The 17,938-nt window shown below is 42.1% G+C and overlaps 1 protein-coding gene across 1 annotated transcript in view; it reads right to left on the bottom strand.

The window, feature by feature from the left end:
• Window positions 1-17,938, bottom strand: part of C7 (complement C7) — a 708,293-nt gene that overhangs the window by 272,088 nt on the left and 418,267 nt on the right. The window contains exons 12-13 of the mRNA XM_044069786.1: window positions 12,130-12,301; window positions 11,932-12,019 (exon numbers count right to left, since the gene is read on the bottom strand). Of these exons, the coding sequence (XP_043925721.1) occupies window positions 11,932-12,019; window positions 12,130-12,301 (260 nt within the window). The remainder of the gene's footprint in view (window positions 1-11,931; window positions 12,020-12,129; window positions 12,302-17,938) is intronic.

The raw sequence follows: 17,938 nt of genomic DNA, 5'->3' as shown, positions 1-17,938 counted from the left end.
TTGGGTGGGCGTCCGAAAGACATGCTTAAATGGGCGTGCCTTCGTTGAAGGTTGAACGTCAAGCTGGCACCTCGGCATTCGTGAAAATCTACTGCCAATCATTAGCGGACCGGAGTTGCGCTGTGGCGACCCCTAACTGGGAAAAGCCGAAAGACAAACAACAAGTAAGACCTCCTAGACAATTGCAATTAACTATGTTGCATGGATTTGAAACTAAAATACCCCTCACAGTGGGATCAGAGGTTCATATAATATCTGGCTATGTATATAGCTCCACCCTTATAAACATGTACAAAATTTTGTATGGAAATTTACTACAGAAATGCAGAGTATCATTGGCTAAGTGGCAATATCTATCTTCAGAACTAGACCAAAGAATAAAAGTGGTACTTAACATTTTACTCCTTTTGGCAATACATATGTTTCAGGTGATTTCAGCGCCCAACTATGATGGCTTTATTTGCAGGGCTATAAAAATAAATCTGGAGTTTCTTGGGTTAAATTAGCAAAGGAATAGGTAGAGTTGGCAGTCTCATATTTCCATGTTTACTGGAGGACTTGACAAGTGAAACTATTTTGTGTCACAGGTTGAAAATATTACCTAGACAGAAGTAACTAAGACAACATATCACTGGACAAGACATGTTTCACAGCTATTTGGACACCTGAATGGCAACTACCTTAGGTGTTGCATTGCAGTAGGCTGCAAAAGAAAGTGTGTTCAGGGCTTTAGGGTTAGGTTTGAGGTGGGGACTTAACCCTAATTACCAACCATGCAACCCAAATCTAAATTCCTCAATAACTCCCAAAATGTTAGGAAGGTAGTAGGAAATTTAGGGATAGGGTTAATGAACAAGGCGTGAGTTTTAAGGTCAGAGTTAGGGCTCTGAGTGCGCTATGTATGGGGTTTGTTATTTAAATGACTAGAGAAGTGCACACTTAGATAGAATTAAAAATGCACGTCAATAGCCAACACTTAATTTACATTTGGTAAAACTCACTATGCTTAGTAACAAACAATGACTTGATTTAAACTATTGAATACAATGCATTTTTACTTTGCTAACTCATTCATGTTGTGACGTCCATGCAATGGCCCAGTAATCAAGGAGCCTCAATCCTCAACAGGAGCACCAGTGAGGGGCATGCACATTGGGAAGGATAACAAGTACGCATACAGTAAAGTACAATTTCCCTTAACAGCACACAGAGATCATAGTCAGTCTGGGGCTGGTTTCTCCCTTTCTCTCCAGATCCCCAATAAAACTCCCCACTGGCACAGCTATAGGTTTCAAATCTTAACCAAGTAGTCAAGCCAAAACCACCAGTACCCTCTCTGTTCAGTCAGTGCTTCATGTCCCTGCCCAAGTAGCTGACACGCACACACACACACACACACACACACACACACACACACACACACACACACACACACACACACACACACACACACACACACACACACACTTTGATTTTTGGTTTATATGCAAACACACACACACTCCTGGGGAAGGATGGTACAGGTTCTCCAGCTATGCCCCCTCCTGCCAGGGTATAAGATAGTAATCTCTGCCACCAACTACACTTATCAGCTTCTATATGGCCCTTCCCAAAGAGTGACCAATTCCGCTGTGCAATATTACTGTTATCCAAATAGTAAGTGTGACGCAGGACTAAAGCTACTGGAGTGGCTTGAACAGTATCACCAAATGCATACAATGTACTCTTAGATCTTAAATTACCTTTACACAAAACAGTCACAGTTGAAAGGTTTAAAAATATTTAATAATAAATAATAAAAATGCATGACAATACGTAATACTTCAACACAATGACATTACAGAGTTCAGAAATCATAGGAAAATGCTATAAAATAATACTGTATAATAGACTAACAAATATAGAAAACAGCTAGACTAATCTAGCTATTTCTATCTCTAACAGAAATCACTGTTCTAAATAAATATCTTACTTACAGAGCAAGCAACTGGTGGTGAGTGGATGTTCTTCAGACAAGGTCCAAAACGTTCTATCTTTCTCTCTGAGAAAGTCTTAAATTTATAACACAGTACTGCTGAGTCATTTCAAATTACATCATTCTTAACAATTCTCCTTTAGTTTCCAGGCTAAAAGAAACTTAAAATTTACATTTATTTTTGTAATCTGCACCTGCAGGAAGCCACAGCAATAAAAGACATTTTACATGTACAATCTAGGATAACTCTTGTCCTATGACAATAGAAAGAATTCCTTAGTCCAGACATCCTGTCTCCAAGCTTGATTTCAAACAGTCAAAAATGCTTTATTTTATCAGCTTTCTTCCAACAGGGTGCACTGTGGTTACATTTTTGAAGCTCAGTACAACATATAGTTTAATCATAACATATAGTTCTCTTTACATTTGTAGAATAAGCCTGTGGATTAAATTAATATTTCAATGACATAGAATTATTTACAAAATTCTATCTAGCTAGGCTGGCAGCCTTCACATATCCCCCCCAAGAACTCAAGCTAGTTTTTCAAGTGACCCTTGAGAAATGCTGCTTGACAGGGTTAGGGCTATCTGGGTATACCTTACCCCATTCCCTGTCTTGACAGCCTATCTGCGTTGGCATTGCTAATTCCACTGTGGTGCTGCACTGACATATATCATGGGTTTGCAACCCTAGGCTCCATCTTAGCAACTTGACATTTTGCTGGCCAGCTTGACATAACCATGTTAGGGGACTGTGATTTGTAACTACAGTAAATTTCATTCTGTACAGATAAGGCTGAAGTTTCTGCAGTGCCCAGACTATGGCTAGATATTCCTTTTCTACAGCTGTATAGCATTCCTCCCTGGGTTGGAGCCAATGAATGATAAACCACTGGGTGCCCTTCTCCCTCTGAAAAAATCTGGCTAAGTACAGTCCCCACCCCATGGTTCGAAGCATCCACCTGCACAACAAATTATTTTCTGTAATCTGGACTGGCTAACACAGGGAGTCCTCCCAGAGCTTCTTTAAGCTTCTGGAATAGCCTGCTCACATGCTGTGGTCCACACTACCTTATCTGGCTGGTTTTTCCTTGTCAGGTCTGTGAGGGGAGCAGCTATGAACTATAACTGGGGACAAACTTTATGTAGTACCCTGCTGTCCCTAAGACTGCAGTCACCTGCTTTTTGGAAACAGGTCTAGGCCATGCATGAACAGCTTCCACTTTGGCAGGTTCTGGCCTGATTTTACCACTCCCCACTCTATGTCCTAGGTAGGAGACCTCTGACATACCCACCTGACATTTGCTGGGCTTAATGGTCAACCCTGCCCTTTGTAGTCTGCCCAGCACCTCCCTGACATGCTGAACGTGCTCTTGCCAGGAATGGCTGTAGATGGCAATATCATCTAGGAAGTAAGGGCAAATCCTCCTGCTTCTGCTAGATTATGATCCACCAGCCTCTGGAAAGTTGCTGGGGCATTTTTCATCCCAAAGGGCATCTTTGTGAACTCATACAAGCCAAAAGCAGTCACAAAGGCTGACCTCTCTCTAGCACTGGGAGTCAAGGGCACCTGCCAGTAACCCTTGGTAAGATCAATGGTGGTAAGATACTTAGCCCCACCCAGCTGCTCTAGGGCTTCATCTGTCCTAGGCATGGGGAAGCATCTGACTCTGTATGAATATTTAATTTCCTGTAGTCCACACAGAACCTGGTGCTGCCATCCTTCTTTGGCACCAGCACCACTGGGGAGGCTCAGGGACTGTTGGACTCCTGAATTACCCCTAGTTCCAACATTTACTGTATCTCCTCCCTCAGAGTTTGTTTGACTCTCTTAAGCACCCTATAAGGGGCCTGCTAATAGGCCTTTTGGGTCCTGTATCCACCTGGTGGTGCACCAGGTGGGTGCACCCTGGTTTCCCAGTGAACATGTCCCCAAACTCCTATAACACTGCATGGATTTCTCAAACCTGGGAAGGAGACAGCTGTTGGGACATTGCTACCCCTTCCACTGGGGTGTGAGTCCGAGCCTCACTGAGGCGATCAGTCACCAGATCTCCCACAGACTCCTCCTGCAGTCCACTGCAAATACTCAGCACAAGGGCCTCCCTATCATGGTAAGGTTTCACCATGTTAACATGGTACAATTTGTGCCCCTGCCTCCTGCCAAGCAGTTCTACCATGTAGTTAACATCACTTACCTTTCTTATCACCTTGTAGGGTCGTTCCCAAGCTGCTTGCAGCTTGTTGTGTCAGACAGGAATGAGAACCATTACCTGTTGCCCTATAGCATACTCTCTAGCTCAAGCATTCCTGTCATATCAGACTTTTTTCTGTTGCTGGGCTTCTGCCAGGTTCTCCTGTGCCAAGCCCATGAGTTCCCTGAGCCTTGTCCTGAGGTTTAGGACATTTGCCACAACACACTCATTGTGAGATTCATACTCACCTTCCCATTCATCACAAATTAAATCTAGAGACCCCCTCACCCTCTGCCCATACAACAATTCAAAGGGTGAAAAACCTGTGGATTCCTGGGGAACCTCTCTGTAAACAAACAATAGATGGGACAAATATTTGTCCCACTCCCTCTTAAAATGATCTGCAAATGCCTGTAGCATGGACTTGAGAGTGTAGAGTTTAACCTCTCAACAAGACCATTAGCCTGGGGATGGTAGGGGGGTGGTCTTTTACTGCTTCACCCCACAGTACTTCCACAGACAAGCCAGCAGGTCTGTCATGAAATTGGCACCTCTGTCAGTCAGTATTTCTTTTGGGAAACCTACCCTGCTGAAAACCGCTAACAAAGCATTTACCACCTTTTCTGCCTCAATGGAGGACAAAGCAATTGCCTCAGGGTATCTTGTAGTATAATCTACTACCACTAGGATATACTTTTTCCCTGTGGAACTTGGGGTACTCAGAGGCCCCACAATATCCATAGCTACCCTCTACAATGGCTCCTAAATCACAGGCAAAGGCATCAAAGAAGCTCTCATCTTGTCTCCTGCCTTGCCTACCTTTTGGCACTGCTCACAGGTCCTGCAGTACCCTGTTACATCTCTGGAAATTCCAGGCCAATAGAAGTTCTGCATAATACATCTCATTATACGTTTTATGCCCATATGACCTGCAAAGGGAATATCATGGGCTATGTCTAGAAGTGCCAGATGGTAGGCTCTAGGCACTACCAACTGCTGTATCCTCTCACCTTCTAGCCCTCCCACAGGGGTCCACTGTCTACATAGTAACCCTTTGTCCCAGTATATAGATTCCCCCTTCCCTTGAGAATCAGGTGCCTCACTAGCTACCTGCCTCAGGTCTTGCAATGTAGGGTCTGAGAGCTGAGCCTGTCTCAACTCTCTCTTTGTAACCCTTCCTAGCTCCCCTTCCACAAGAAGTCTGGCATCCTCTGACAGTGGTGCCTCACTGTCAGCCTGGGTACTACTACTCACCTCTACCTTTGCAGTCACTCTGTCCAAGGGAACATCAGTACTCACTTTCGGTCTCACTGCTACAGAGTAGCTCCCTCCCTGAAGTAACCACTTCCCCAGTCCTGGCTGCAAGTTTGTGGTCTGACTGGGTCTCCTCTAGGCTACCAGCTCCACATGTTTGTCTCCTAGCTTGACTGCATGTAAATGCATAAACACATGGTACTGCCTCATCAAAATCTGTCCCTATCAGGGCATCTGCAGGATGGTAGTTTGGTACTCCTGTTGTCTCAAGACAACCTACTGTTCGCATTTTGTCATTCCCACTTACACATAAACACATGGTACTGCCTCATCAAAATCTGTCCCTATCAGGGCATCTGCAGGATGGTAGTTTGGTACTCCTGTTGTCTCAAGACAACCTACTGTTGGCATTTTGTCATTCCCACTTACTGGCTCTCTCACCTTTAGTTCCCCACCTTGCCTCCGTGAACATCTATATGCCACATGGTCCCACTGGTTGCATTCAAAACATTTAACCCTAGGTCCTGGACATGGACCTGGACTAGTGGCTTCCCCTGGTACTGGCAGATTCTGTTGGGGCAGTCTGGGCTGCCCACCATGGGTTCTCTTAGACCCATGAGCAGTACTGGGGGTCCCTTTCATGTGCAGGGTTGCCCCGCTTGCTAGGTATAGGTCCCCCTTCTTCCCCAACTCATCTACAGTAGCACACTATCAGCTAACCAGATCCTTATGTCATCAGGCAAAGTGCTAAGGGCTTGTTCCCTCACCAAAAGGTCTGGCAGCCCTTCAAAAGTATTGACCTGACATCCACTCACCCACCTATGAAAATAAGTGCTCAGTTCAGCAACATATTCACACACACTTTCAACTGGCTTGTGTCTATGCTCACAAAACTTTTTCCTACAAGCTTTAGGTGTTAGCTTAAAAAATTCTAGCAAACAATTCTTAACAGCAGTATAATCAAAAAACTCACGATCAGATATCTTGGACAGCACAGTTACAGCTTTACCATGGAGTAATGGGGTCAGGAACTGTACCAAGAGCCTTTGGTCAACATCACACTGTTTACATACCCTCTCAAACATATGAATGAATCTATCAAAAGTATCCCCAACTGTAAACTGTGGAAGAAATTTACTGACCTTTTGTGCTTCTGGGGTCTGGTTACTCCCGTCCCCATTACCTCCATGACTCTGGTAAAGAGTCAGCATCTCTTTCTCACACTGACTCTGCCTCTCCTTCTCCACAGCTTTCATTTCCAAATGCCTGGCCTCCAACTCAAGCCTCTTTAGCTCAGGATGGATTTTTAAGCCATCTGCAGAAAGGTTGAGATGTCCATTCTCTGAGCGTTCTACACCTCCACGGTCAGTCTGATCATCCTCCTGATTGCTGTTTTCTGATGCAGCTGTGACCAAAACTGCAATCATGTCTGCCTTAGTCAGGTTTCCATGCACCACTCCCTTAGCCTGGCACATCTCAGCCAAATCGCTCCTTCTCAGCTTGCCATACTCCTCTGCTGACATGCTTGCCTGCTCTTCCTGACTAACTAAGAGAGCAAAAGAAATAAAACAAGTGTGATCTGAACTCTGAGTGTTCACTGCATGGCTGATTTAGAGTACAAAAACACCTTTAGTGATCACTGTACACCAGCCACAGGAATTCACTACCCACACAACTACAAGTCAATTAGTATGTGATGTGGCTAACTTACCACTATCAAATAATTAATATTTGATGTGGATATTCCACCACTGCCAAACAATTAATATATGTATGCCCTTCCACTGGCCCAGTAATCAAGGAGCCTCAATTCTCACCACTAGCAGCAGTGAGGGGCATCCACATTGGGAAGGATAACATGTACACACACAGTAAAGTAGAATTTCCTTAAGAGCAAGCGCTGGTGAGTGGATGTTCTTCAGACAAAATCCAAAATGCTGTATCTTTCTCTCTGAGAAAGTCTTAAATTGATAACGCAATACTGCTGGGTCATTTCAGATAACATCATTCTTAACAGTTCTCCTTTAGTTCCCAGGCTAACAGAAACTTAAAATTTGCATTTCTTTTTGTAATCTGCACCTGCAGAAAGCCACAGCAATAAAAGACATTTTACATGTAAAATCTAGTAGTTAACTCTTGTCCTAAGACAACAGACAAAATTCCTTAGTCCAGGCATCCTGTCTCCGAGCTTGAGATCAAACAGTCATAAAATGCTTCACTTTATCAGCTTTATTCCAGCAGGGTGCACTGTGGGTTTTTTTTAAAGCTCAGTACAACATATAGTTTAATCATAACATATAGCTCTCTTTACATTTGTAGAACAAGCCTGTGGATTACATTAATATTTACAATGACAGAATTATTTACAAAATGCTATCTAGCTAGGCTGGCAGCCTTCACACATGTGTATAGCACCTTTTTTGTATATTTTCAGTTCACATTCAGAACTTTTTTGAGTACGGCTGCTTTAATTAAGTGACCTACCAGTTAATAACAGGTATTATTATAAAGTGCAAGGAGTTATTAACAAAAGAACATAAGATTTGTAATGCAGGAATTCCCACATTAGAACAAGTAATCACTGTTCATCACTTATTATTTAGATGTTCATATTTATATCAATATTGTCATAACTGAGATCACTAAGTGTTACTGAGTGGTATGCTGAGATATGCCATAATGGGAAACAGGAAAAGCACTGTCAATGTCCATTTATATCACACTACGCCTGATACATTACTTGTTATTCAGTAGTAATGATGAAAAGAAACAATATTTCCGTATGAACTTAATTCTTCAAAAAGCAAGTGACCTACAAACTGATGCATGACATCAGATGAAACCTTAGACGTTGCTGAAGAAAAATGTCTTTCAAATTTGCACTGTAAGTTGCACATCTTGAGAAATATTCAATGTTATTTATATTGTTAAATTATACAATTAAGTATATGCTTTCATATTTCTGTAAATATCTCAATAAATACAAGAATTTCTTGTTATGTGAAAACGGATGTCTGCTTAACAAAAATGTTCTAAGAATATATGTCTGGGTTATACAGCTATGGCATATTGTTGGTGAAGCTTTAGCAAAAAAACATAATTTGGGGTTTGTGTGCATTATATCATATTACAGCATTTATGAAAGGCTATGAATGTAATGACTATTATCATTGCTAAGAATATGTCTTACTGATAACATTGCAATTTGTATGGTTTTAATAGCTTTTACAGTTCACAAACTATTTACTTTTGTTTCTCTTACTCTGTTTAAGTTTATTTTTCAGAAAATGCTCCATAATGCAAAATGTGTGTAGGCTGTTTGAGGTGTGACATCCCATACCACTTAGGTGCTGATGAGTTTGCAAGCAAATAATGCAGGTGCTGATAAGTTTGTAAACAAATAATGCTCTTTTATTTCAGTTTTCATTTGTATTACCTCCCTACTGTAGATGTATACACATATATACACACACACACACACACACACACACACACACACACACACACACACACACACACACATAAAACGAATAGTCATTAGATTCAGAAAATGCCACTTTGGTAAGCTAATGAAAATTCATTAGGTATGCATCAATGCCATTGTGGATGTGAATCCAGAGAAGGTGTGGGCAGGGTATGCTGCAGTGCATACTTTTGAGTACTAAAAGTTCACTTGTGGGTGTGAATCCAGAGAAGGTGTGGGCATGGTATGCTGCAGTACATACTTTGGAGTACTAAAAGGTCATTTGTGGGTTGAATCCAGAAAAGGTGCAAGCATGATATGCTGCAGTGCATACTTTGGGGTACTAAAAGGTCACTTGTGGGTGTGAATCCAGAGAAGGTGTGGGCATGGTATGCTGCAGTGCATACATTGGGGTACTAAAAGGTCACTTGTGGGTTGAATCCAGAGAAGGCACGGGCATGATATGCTGCATTGCATACTTTGGGATACTAAAGGTCATTTGTGGGTGTGAATCCAGAGAAGGTGTGGACATGACAAGCTGCAGTGCATACTTTGGGGTACTAAATGGTCACTTGTGGGTGTGAATCCAAAGAAGGTGTGAGCATGGTATGCTGCAGTGCATACTTCCGGGTACTAAAGGTTATTTGTGGATGTGAATCTAGAGAAGGTGTGGGCATGACATGCTGCAGTGCATACTTTGGGGTACTAAAAGGTCACTTGTGGGTGTAAATCCAGAGGAGGTGTGGGCATGGTATGCTGCAGTGCAAACTTCGGCGTACTAAAAGTTCACTTGTGGATGTGAATCCAGAGAAGGTGTGGGCATGGTATGCTGCAGTGCACACTTCGGGGTACTAAACGGTCACTTGTGAGTTGAATCCAGAGAAGGTGCGGGCATGATATGCTGCAGTGCATACTTTGGGATACTAAAGGTCATTTGTAGGTGTGAATCTAGAGAAGGTGTGGGCATGACATTTTGCAGTGCATACTTTGGGGGTACTAAAAGGTCGCTTGTGGGTGTGACTCCAGAGAAGGTGTGGGAATGGTATGCTGCAGTGCATACTTTGGGGTACTAAAGGTCATTTGTGGGTGTGAATCCAGAGAAGGTGTGGGCATGACATGCTGCAGTGCATACTCTGGAGTACTAAAAGGTCACTTGTGGGTGTGAATCCAGAGAAGATGTGGGCATGGTATGCTGCAGTGCATACTTCGGGGTACTAAAAGATCACTTGTGGGCGTGAATCCAGAGAAGGTGTGGGCATGGTATGCTGCAGTGCATACTTCGGGGCACTATAAGGTAATTTGTGGGTTGAATCCAGAGAAGGTGCGGACATGATATGCTGCAGTGCATACTTTGGGGTATTAAAAGGTCACTTGTGGGTGTGAATCCAGAGATGGTGTGTGCATGGTATGTTGCAGTACATACTTCGGGGTACTAAAAGGTCACTTGTGGATTGAATCCAGAGAAGGTGTGGGCATGGTATGCTGCAGTGCATACTTTGGGGTACTAAAGGTCATTTGTGGGTGTGAATCCAGAGAAGGTGTGGGCATGGTATGCTGCAATGCATACTTCGGGGTATTAAAAGGTCACTTATGGGTTGAATCCAGAGAAGGTGTGTGCATGGTATGCTGCAGTGCATACTTTGGGGTACTAAATGCAGTGCATACTTCGGGGTACTAAAAGGTCACTTGTGGGTTGAATCCAGAGAAGGTGTGGGCATGGTATGCTGCAGTACATACTTCGGGGTATTAAAAGGTCACTTGTGGGTGTGAATCCAGAGAAGGTGTGTGCATGCTATGTAGCAGTACATACTTCCCAGTACTAAAAGGTCACTTATGGGTTGAATCCAGAGAAGGTGTGTGCATGGTATGCTGCAGTGCATACTTTGGGGTACTAAAAGATCACTTCTGGATTGAATCCAGAGAAGGTCTGGGTATTGTATGCTGCAGTGCATACATTGGGGTACTAAAAGGTCACTTGTGGGTTGAATCCAGAGAAGGTGTGGGCATGGTATGCTGCAGTGCATACTTTGGGGTACTAAGAGTACTTTGTCTCGTACTGGTCTAGGGTGCAGAGTCACTGCTAATAGCATTTATTCTCATATTCCTCCTTATTGTTATTCAGTTCACTGTCACCAAAGAGAAGATAAAAGAAGGCAAGAAGAGACAAAGATGCAAGTAAGGATTTTTAGCAGGGTGGCAAGCTGAATTAAGATGATACAGGTTACAGCAAATTACTTATAGGGGTGAATGTGTGGTCATAATGGGTGTGTGGTACACCTAACTATCTGTTAGTTGATGATATTATCTGATAACAGGAAGGATATATGGTAAAATGAAGGGACAGAATTAGTAAAATGGATAGTTAATGGTAGAAAGTAGAAAATACACAAAGTAAGAAAGGAAACGAGATAAGAATGAATGAGCAATCAAAGTGCTAGAAAAAAAAAAGAGTAGTTTCAAGAGAGACATATCTGTAATGTTGGAAAATTAAAAGTGAAAAAGGTGTCAGAAGGAAATTATATCAAAGGTGGTGGATGTATAGGGGTAACAACTCCTGGCTGGGTATGCTGAGGGAATGATCACTGAGAATTTATGAAAAGTGTTTGACCTTAGTTGCACACAATCAAAAACTGTTTAACAAAATTACAAGTATTTCTGTAGAAGTGTGTAAGGGTGTTGAGTGGGGCAAAGTGAAGGGTAAAAGTGATGGACAATATGATGCAGTACTGAAAAAGTACATTGTATCCTGAATTATGTGATGACTCATTTTCCTTATTCTTTGAAAATGCCAGATAGACATGAGGGGAGAGGTGAATGATACGTAGACAAACATGGATAGTAGATTTTAGGTCAGTACTGTACAGTGGATCAAGACAATGGTTATAAATACTTAAAACACATGAAAGAGAACTGTGTGAACATTATGAAATTAACAATAAAAGTAAAAAAAATCTAACCAATACTGCTTTGTGCAAGCAATGACATTATATTTACTTTCTCAACCTAATCACTATATTCTGTAAGAAATCAAATAATTTTCTTACCTGGATAAATCCATTTTCAAGTGGACTAGGAGGCAGGCAAGCATTTTCTGGGTTCACTGCATTATCAAAACAATGCGGCTCTATTGTTCTTAATACAGAGAAGCATGTATGTTAGACATGAAAAGGAAGGCAAGCCTAATCTAAAAATCATTGACAAAACTACTCTATAACTCAGTTTGCCTTTTTAAATCAGATTACCGGAAGTATGCCAACTCCTCATCCTCACATGATTGACTCTCTGTACTTTCCCCAATGCAGAATTTACCCCCACCACTGGGATAAGGGTTGTTGCAGCTGCGGCTTCTTGTTCTTCGTCCATTTACACAAGTGCTCCAGCCAGACCAGCAGCTCCAGCCAGCATCAATAACTCCTAAAGTGGAAGGAAGGATATCCAGAATTAAAAGAGTGCTGTCAGGAATGTAAAGTATTCGGCTTTCTTGATAAAGAAATGAAGTACAAAATCTCAACAGTGAATTAACTGATTAAAAAATGTGACTGTCAGAAAGTGACATAACTTTCCTTGGAATAAGCAAAGACCCAGCAGTTTGCTATGGTCATATGAGATGTGGCACAAGGCCCCCCTCAAACAACATGGAAACCAAATCTGTTCCTTCAAAAGTCATATGATTTTGACAAAAACATTTCTGATCAACTGACCCAGAGGGTCCTAAGTATTGTACAGACAGCAGAAATAGACACAATATACCCACACTACCTAAAATTAATTTTATTTATTTTATTTTACATATTTCTATATACATTTGTTGATTAGGGTAGAACACTTATCCGTCAGGACCTATTTCAGGTTTGGCAGAAAAAAAAATCACAAAGACATGACTGCAATCAATTACAGTTGCAGTTCAATGCAATTATCTGAAATCATACAAAAAATGGCATCCTGACATTCACTGTTACCCAGATAGTAATGTACCTACAAGGATGTGACATGCATTCTGTGAAATAACCCATATACAAAAACAAACTCAAAAAAGCAAATCAAACCTTGTGGAGGGAAAATTTCATAAATAACATAAATGAAACAAAAATATCAAATACTTTAAAGCAAGTAAAACCTACAGACAGTTGAACAAATAGTTCAGTTGCATACCATAATGCAGTGCAGCAATTTAATTCAAAATGCAGCAGATATAATCTCTGAGATTATGATTAACAAAGTTACTTGACTATATTCTCGGGAGAATGATAACTACCTATAGCACTTTATTTTCACTAGCACACACAGCTGGACTTTTATCATGGTATGTCTGATGAATTTTTCATTTAGAGATGCTTTACTTTATTTTAAGTAAAACATCAGCAAGCATTTTGACATGACAAAATCTGAACTGTACAAACCAGGAGAGATTTTTGTCTGCCACTCTTAGTGGTTCAGATCATTAAAACAGTCTTCAAACTCGAAGGCCACTCCAATATAGCCATCCTCATGCATCAGATAATTTCAAGGTTCATAATGCACAACTGTCTTTGTGTTCAGTGCATATACATGAGGCTGTTTGTAATGAAGCTACCAAGTGTGCACCATGTCACACAACATGACACTGTTTGTAAACAAGTTACCAAGTAAGCAATATGTCACAGGACAAGAGAATGTTTGTAACCAAATTACCAAGTTTGCACCACTTCAAAGGACATGGGGCTGTTTGTAACCAGGTTAAGACATGTGCACCATGTAGCAGGACATGGGACTGTTTGTAACCAAGTTACCAAGTGTGTACCATGTTACAGGACAAGAAGCTGTTTGTAACCAAGTTACCAAGGATGCACCATGTCAGAGGACATGGGGCTGTTAGTAATCAAGTTACCATGTGTGTACCATGTCACAGGACATAGGGCTCTTTCTAACCAAGCTACCAAGTATGCACCCTGTCACAGGACATTATGCTGTCTGTAACCAAGTTATCAAGTGAGCACCATGTCACAGGAGAAAAGGTTGTTTGCAACTGAATTACCAAGTGTGCACCACATCAAAGGACATGGGGCTGTTTGTAACCAAGTTACCAAGTGTGCACCATGTTACAGGATATGAGGCTCTTTCTAACCAAGCTACCATGTATGAACCATGTCACAGGACATGATGCTGTTTGTAATCAAGTCAGCACCATGTCACAGGACAAGAGGTTGTTTGTAACTGAATTACCAAGTGTGCACCACATCAAAGGACATGGGACTGTTTGTAACCAAGTTACCAAGTGTACACCATGTCGCAGGACATGAAGCTGTTTGTTACAAAGTTACCTTGTGTGCATCATGTCACAGGACATGGGGCTGTTTGTAACCAAGCAACCAAATGTGCACCATGTCACAGGACGAGAATCTGTTTGTAACCAAGTTACCAAGTGTGCACCATGTCACAGGACATGAGGCTGTTTGTACCCAAGTTACCAAGTATGCACCATGTCACAGGACATGAGGCTATTTCTAACCAACTTACCAAGTCTGCACCATGTCACAAGACATGAGGCTGCTTGTAAACAAGTTACCAAGTGTGCATCATGTCACAGGAGAAGAAGCTGTTTGTAACCAAGTAACCAAGTGTGCACCATGTTACAGGACATGGGGCTGTTTGTAACAACGTTACCAAGTGTGCATTATGTCACAGGACAAGAAGCTGTTTGTAACAAAGTTACCAAATGTGCATCATTTCACAGGGCAGGAAGCTGTTTGTAACCACGTTAGCAAGTGTTGTAACCAAGTTGCCAAGTGTGCACCATGTCACAGGACAAGAAGCTGTTTGTGACCATGTTACCAATTGTGCACCATGTCACAGGTCATAAGGCTGTCTGTAACTAAGTTACCATGTGTGCACCATGTCACGGGACAAGAAGCTGTTTGTAACCAAGTTACCAAGTGTGCACCATGTCACAGGACATGAATCTGTTTGTAACAAAGTTACCAAGTGTGTATCATGTCACAAGACATGAGGATGTTTGTAACCAAGTTATCAAGTGTGCACCATATCATAGGTAAAGGAGCTCTGATACAGTTCACTATGCAAATTAGGTGGCTAGACTTACACAATAAGAGTAAGTACCACTTCTGGTGGCTGAGCAGGTTCTCCAGTGGCTTTCTGGTAGCCTGTGTCGTCAAACTTCCTTTGCAATAGGACCTGAGTGGTAAGAAAGAAAGACATTAATGACAAGAATCATGTTACTAAAGAAAAACTCACTTAACACCATCACTGAGTTACCATTTTACACTGGTAGTTAAGGGTGTTTTGTGAATGGCTGTCACTTTACTGGCCCTGATGCATTCTAGGAAGAACTGAAGTGTACAGAGATGAGTAATGATCCAAAGAACACGGAACTGGTTCAGCCCCAAACGGCTTATGGTTGCTACTGCCCCCCTTTTCACACACAAAGCAGCTTGTGAGGAAGAAAGCTTAGATTGTAGATAATGGTCCTGGAGGGTAACCAGTGAAAAAGACATTGAATATGGCTGGCAAAAGAATTCTTAATTGGAAGTGACATGATTCATTCACACTGAAATGGTGGCAGTTGCCAGTTCACTTTAGATGGAGAATGTTTACTGTTTCTGAGTGGTCTTTTGAAAACAGGCTGACTTACTGAAACTACCTTTAGTTTTAAACATGTCTATCTTGTCTGACAAACATGACAACCACTGATCCGGGGAACTATCGACCTATTAGCCTGATGAGCCTGGTCTACAAGGCCATGGAACGTATCATCATGGAACTCATAAACAAAGACATTGGTAACCTCCAAACTCTGGATCCCACCCAGTTCAGGTTTATGAAAGGTAGATCATGCCTCCTGAACCTGACCGACTTCTTTGAGGCAGTCACCAAAGCCGTGGATGAGGGTAAGGTGGTTCACACAGCCTATCTTGACCTCGCCAAGGCTTTCGACACCATACCCCATTCTGGAATTATAGCTAAACTCACTAAACTAGGTATAAATCCCTACATCACAAGATGGGTTGCCAACTGTCTCACTGACAGAACTCACACTGTAAAAGTTGCAGACTCCAAATCTGACCTCAAAGCAGTGACAAGTGGAGTACCACAGGGTTCCATCCTGGGACCTCTCCTGTTTGGTATCTACTTCTCTGAAGTACAGGCTAACACAGAAGGCCTCTGGCTAATGAAGTTCGCAGATGACTGCAAACTAGGAGCCACAGTCAAGTCCCCAAATGATGTGGACATCCTACAGAACGGCCTCACTGAGACAGATGGCTGGTGTCAGAGTCATAGCCTCAAGCTCAATGTCAAAAAGTGCAGTGTCATCCCCTTTGGTAAAAACTCTGTACCCATGAACTACAACATAGGCAGCAATCTACTTAACACCGAATGCATGATAAGAGACCTTGGGACCCAGGTGGACAGTAGTCTCTCCTTTTTTGATAGTCATATCGCCACAGTAGTCAGGAAGTCCTTCTATGTGGCACACCTCATCATAAAAGGGTTCTCATCCAGGAAAAAAGAGGTCATTGTTCTCCTCTACTCATCACTCATTAGACCTATTATAGAGTACAATGCCCCTTTTGGAATGTACCTCACAAGACATCTGCAGCAGCTGGAAAGGCCACAGAAGTACCTCACAAAGAGGATTACTGGCCTCAAACAAATGCCCTACACTGACCACCTCAAAAAACTCCAGCTTTACTCCGTAGCATATCGCCTACTCTGATGTGATCTCTGCCTAACATATAAAGCTATGTCAAACCCAGAGCTGTTGGACATGCTACACCTAAAGAAATCCCAATCCCTCCGAGCTACACACTCTAGGGACCTAAATCTTGTCACCACAATAAACAGGACATGCTGGAGGGATAGATTCCTGTCCCAGAGACTTCCTATACTTTGGAACAAGCTACCCATCTATGTCAAGCAAAGTTCTTCATTAGCACTCCAAGAAAAATCTTGATGAGTGGATGGGAAATAGGAAATACACCCCGGGTATCACTTCTGTGTCTCTGCTCGGCAGTGGCACAGGAAAATAACTTTCTTGGGTGGCATAAGCCATGGAACCTTGCTGGCTATGCTTACATAGGCCCTTGGGCCGATAGCCTAGTACCTACCTATGAACCTATGAACCTATGAACGTCTGGTCTGCTCTCCTTCCTTGGTTATGTGATCTTACCACCCCCCCCCCTCTAATTTCTCCCATTTTTTTCTCTTCCTTCTAGGTGTGAAATCATCATTGAAGAGTAGGTTGCAGTTACTGCCTCTAGCAAGTGTGCATATCTGGAGTATTTGATACAGCTTAATACATAAAGAGGTTCACTCACAATTTACAAGTGAAAAGGAAATGGATATACTGGGACTGCAATCACTGCTGAAGAAATCCCAAGAATGTAATAACAAGGGTTTTGCTAAGCGTGTCTTTTACTAGGGCAGTGCATTTTGTTTAATGTTTCCATTATGTTTAAGGAGCACAACTGCCCACACAAAGCAGGTAGTTCGACAGCTTCAGATGTGGGCTTAGGTCATTGTACAGGATGGTGACATTTAACTAGTGTAGTTGCTGGGCCACCACTTGATAAAGGAATAAGGGCATGATGAAATATAAAGTAACAGTGCCTACGTTTGTGTTTGCTATAATCATGTTTTGTTGAAAGTTTTATATGTAGAAGGCTTGCTGGCAAGCCAAATCAGGAAGACTTTTGAGGAATGCATTTCTCGATTTGGGCTCCTTGATCCTATTTGTGGTTTTGAGGGGCAGTATTTTACCCCTAGCTTTGGAATGATTTGTACTTTTGTATACAGTTGTCATGGATAAGGCTGTCTGACTCTGTTTTAAAATGTTACTGTACATTATTTGGGACCATCTCCAGCTGATTGTGGTAATGAAAATGTGGTGAGGTTACCCCGTCACTTGCAGTTAAGTGGGACTGAAAACAGGAAATGAAATCTAGCCATAAAAACAGACATCCCTCTGGGATCTCAATCAAGTTTCATGGTCTGCTGGCTCATATGCAGTTGATGTCATAAGTGGAATTTCTTGAGGACAAAGCTTATTTGTTCTGT

Source organism: Protopterus annectens, chromosome 1.part0 (assembly GCF_019279795.1).
Source record: "Protopterus annectens isolate FY-2018-M chromosome 1.part0, PAN1.0, whole genome shotgun sequence".
Lineage (NCBI taxonomy): Eukaryota > Metazoa > Chordata > Ceratodontiformes > Protopteridae > Protopterus > Protopterus annectens.
Note: the sequence above shows the minus strand (reverse complement) of the source record. Positions and strands in the feature narration are given on the sequence as shown.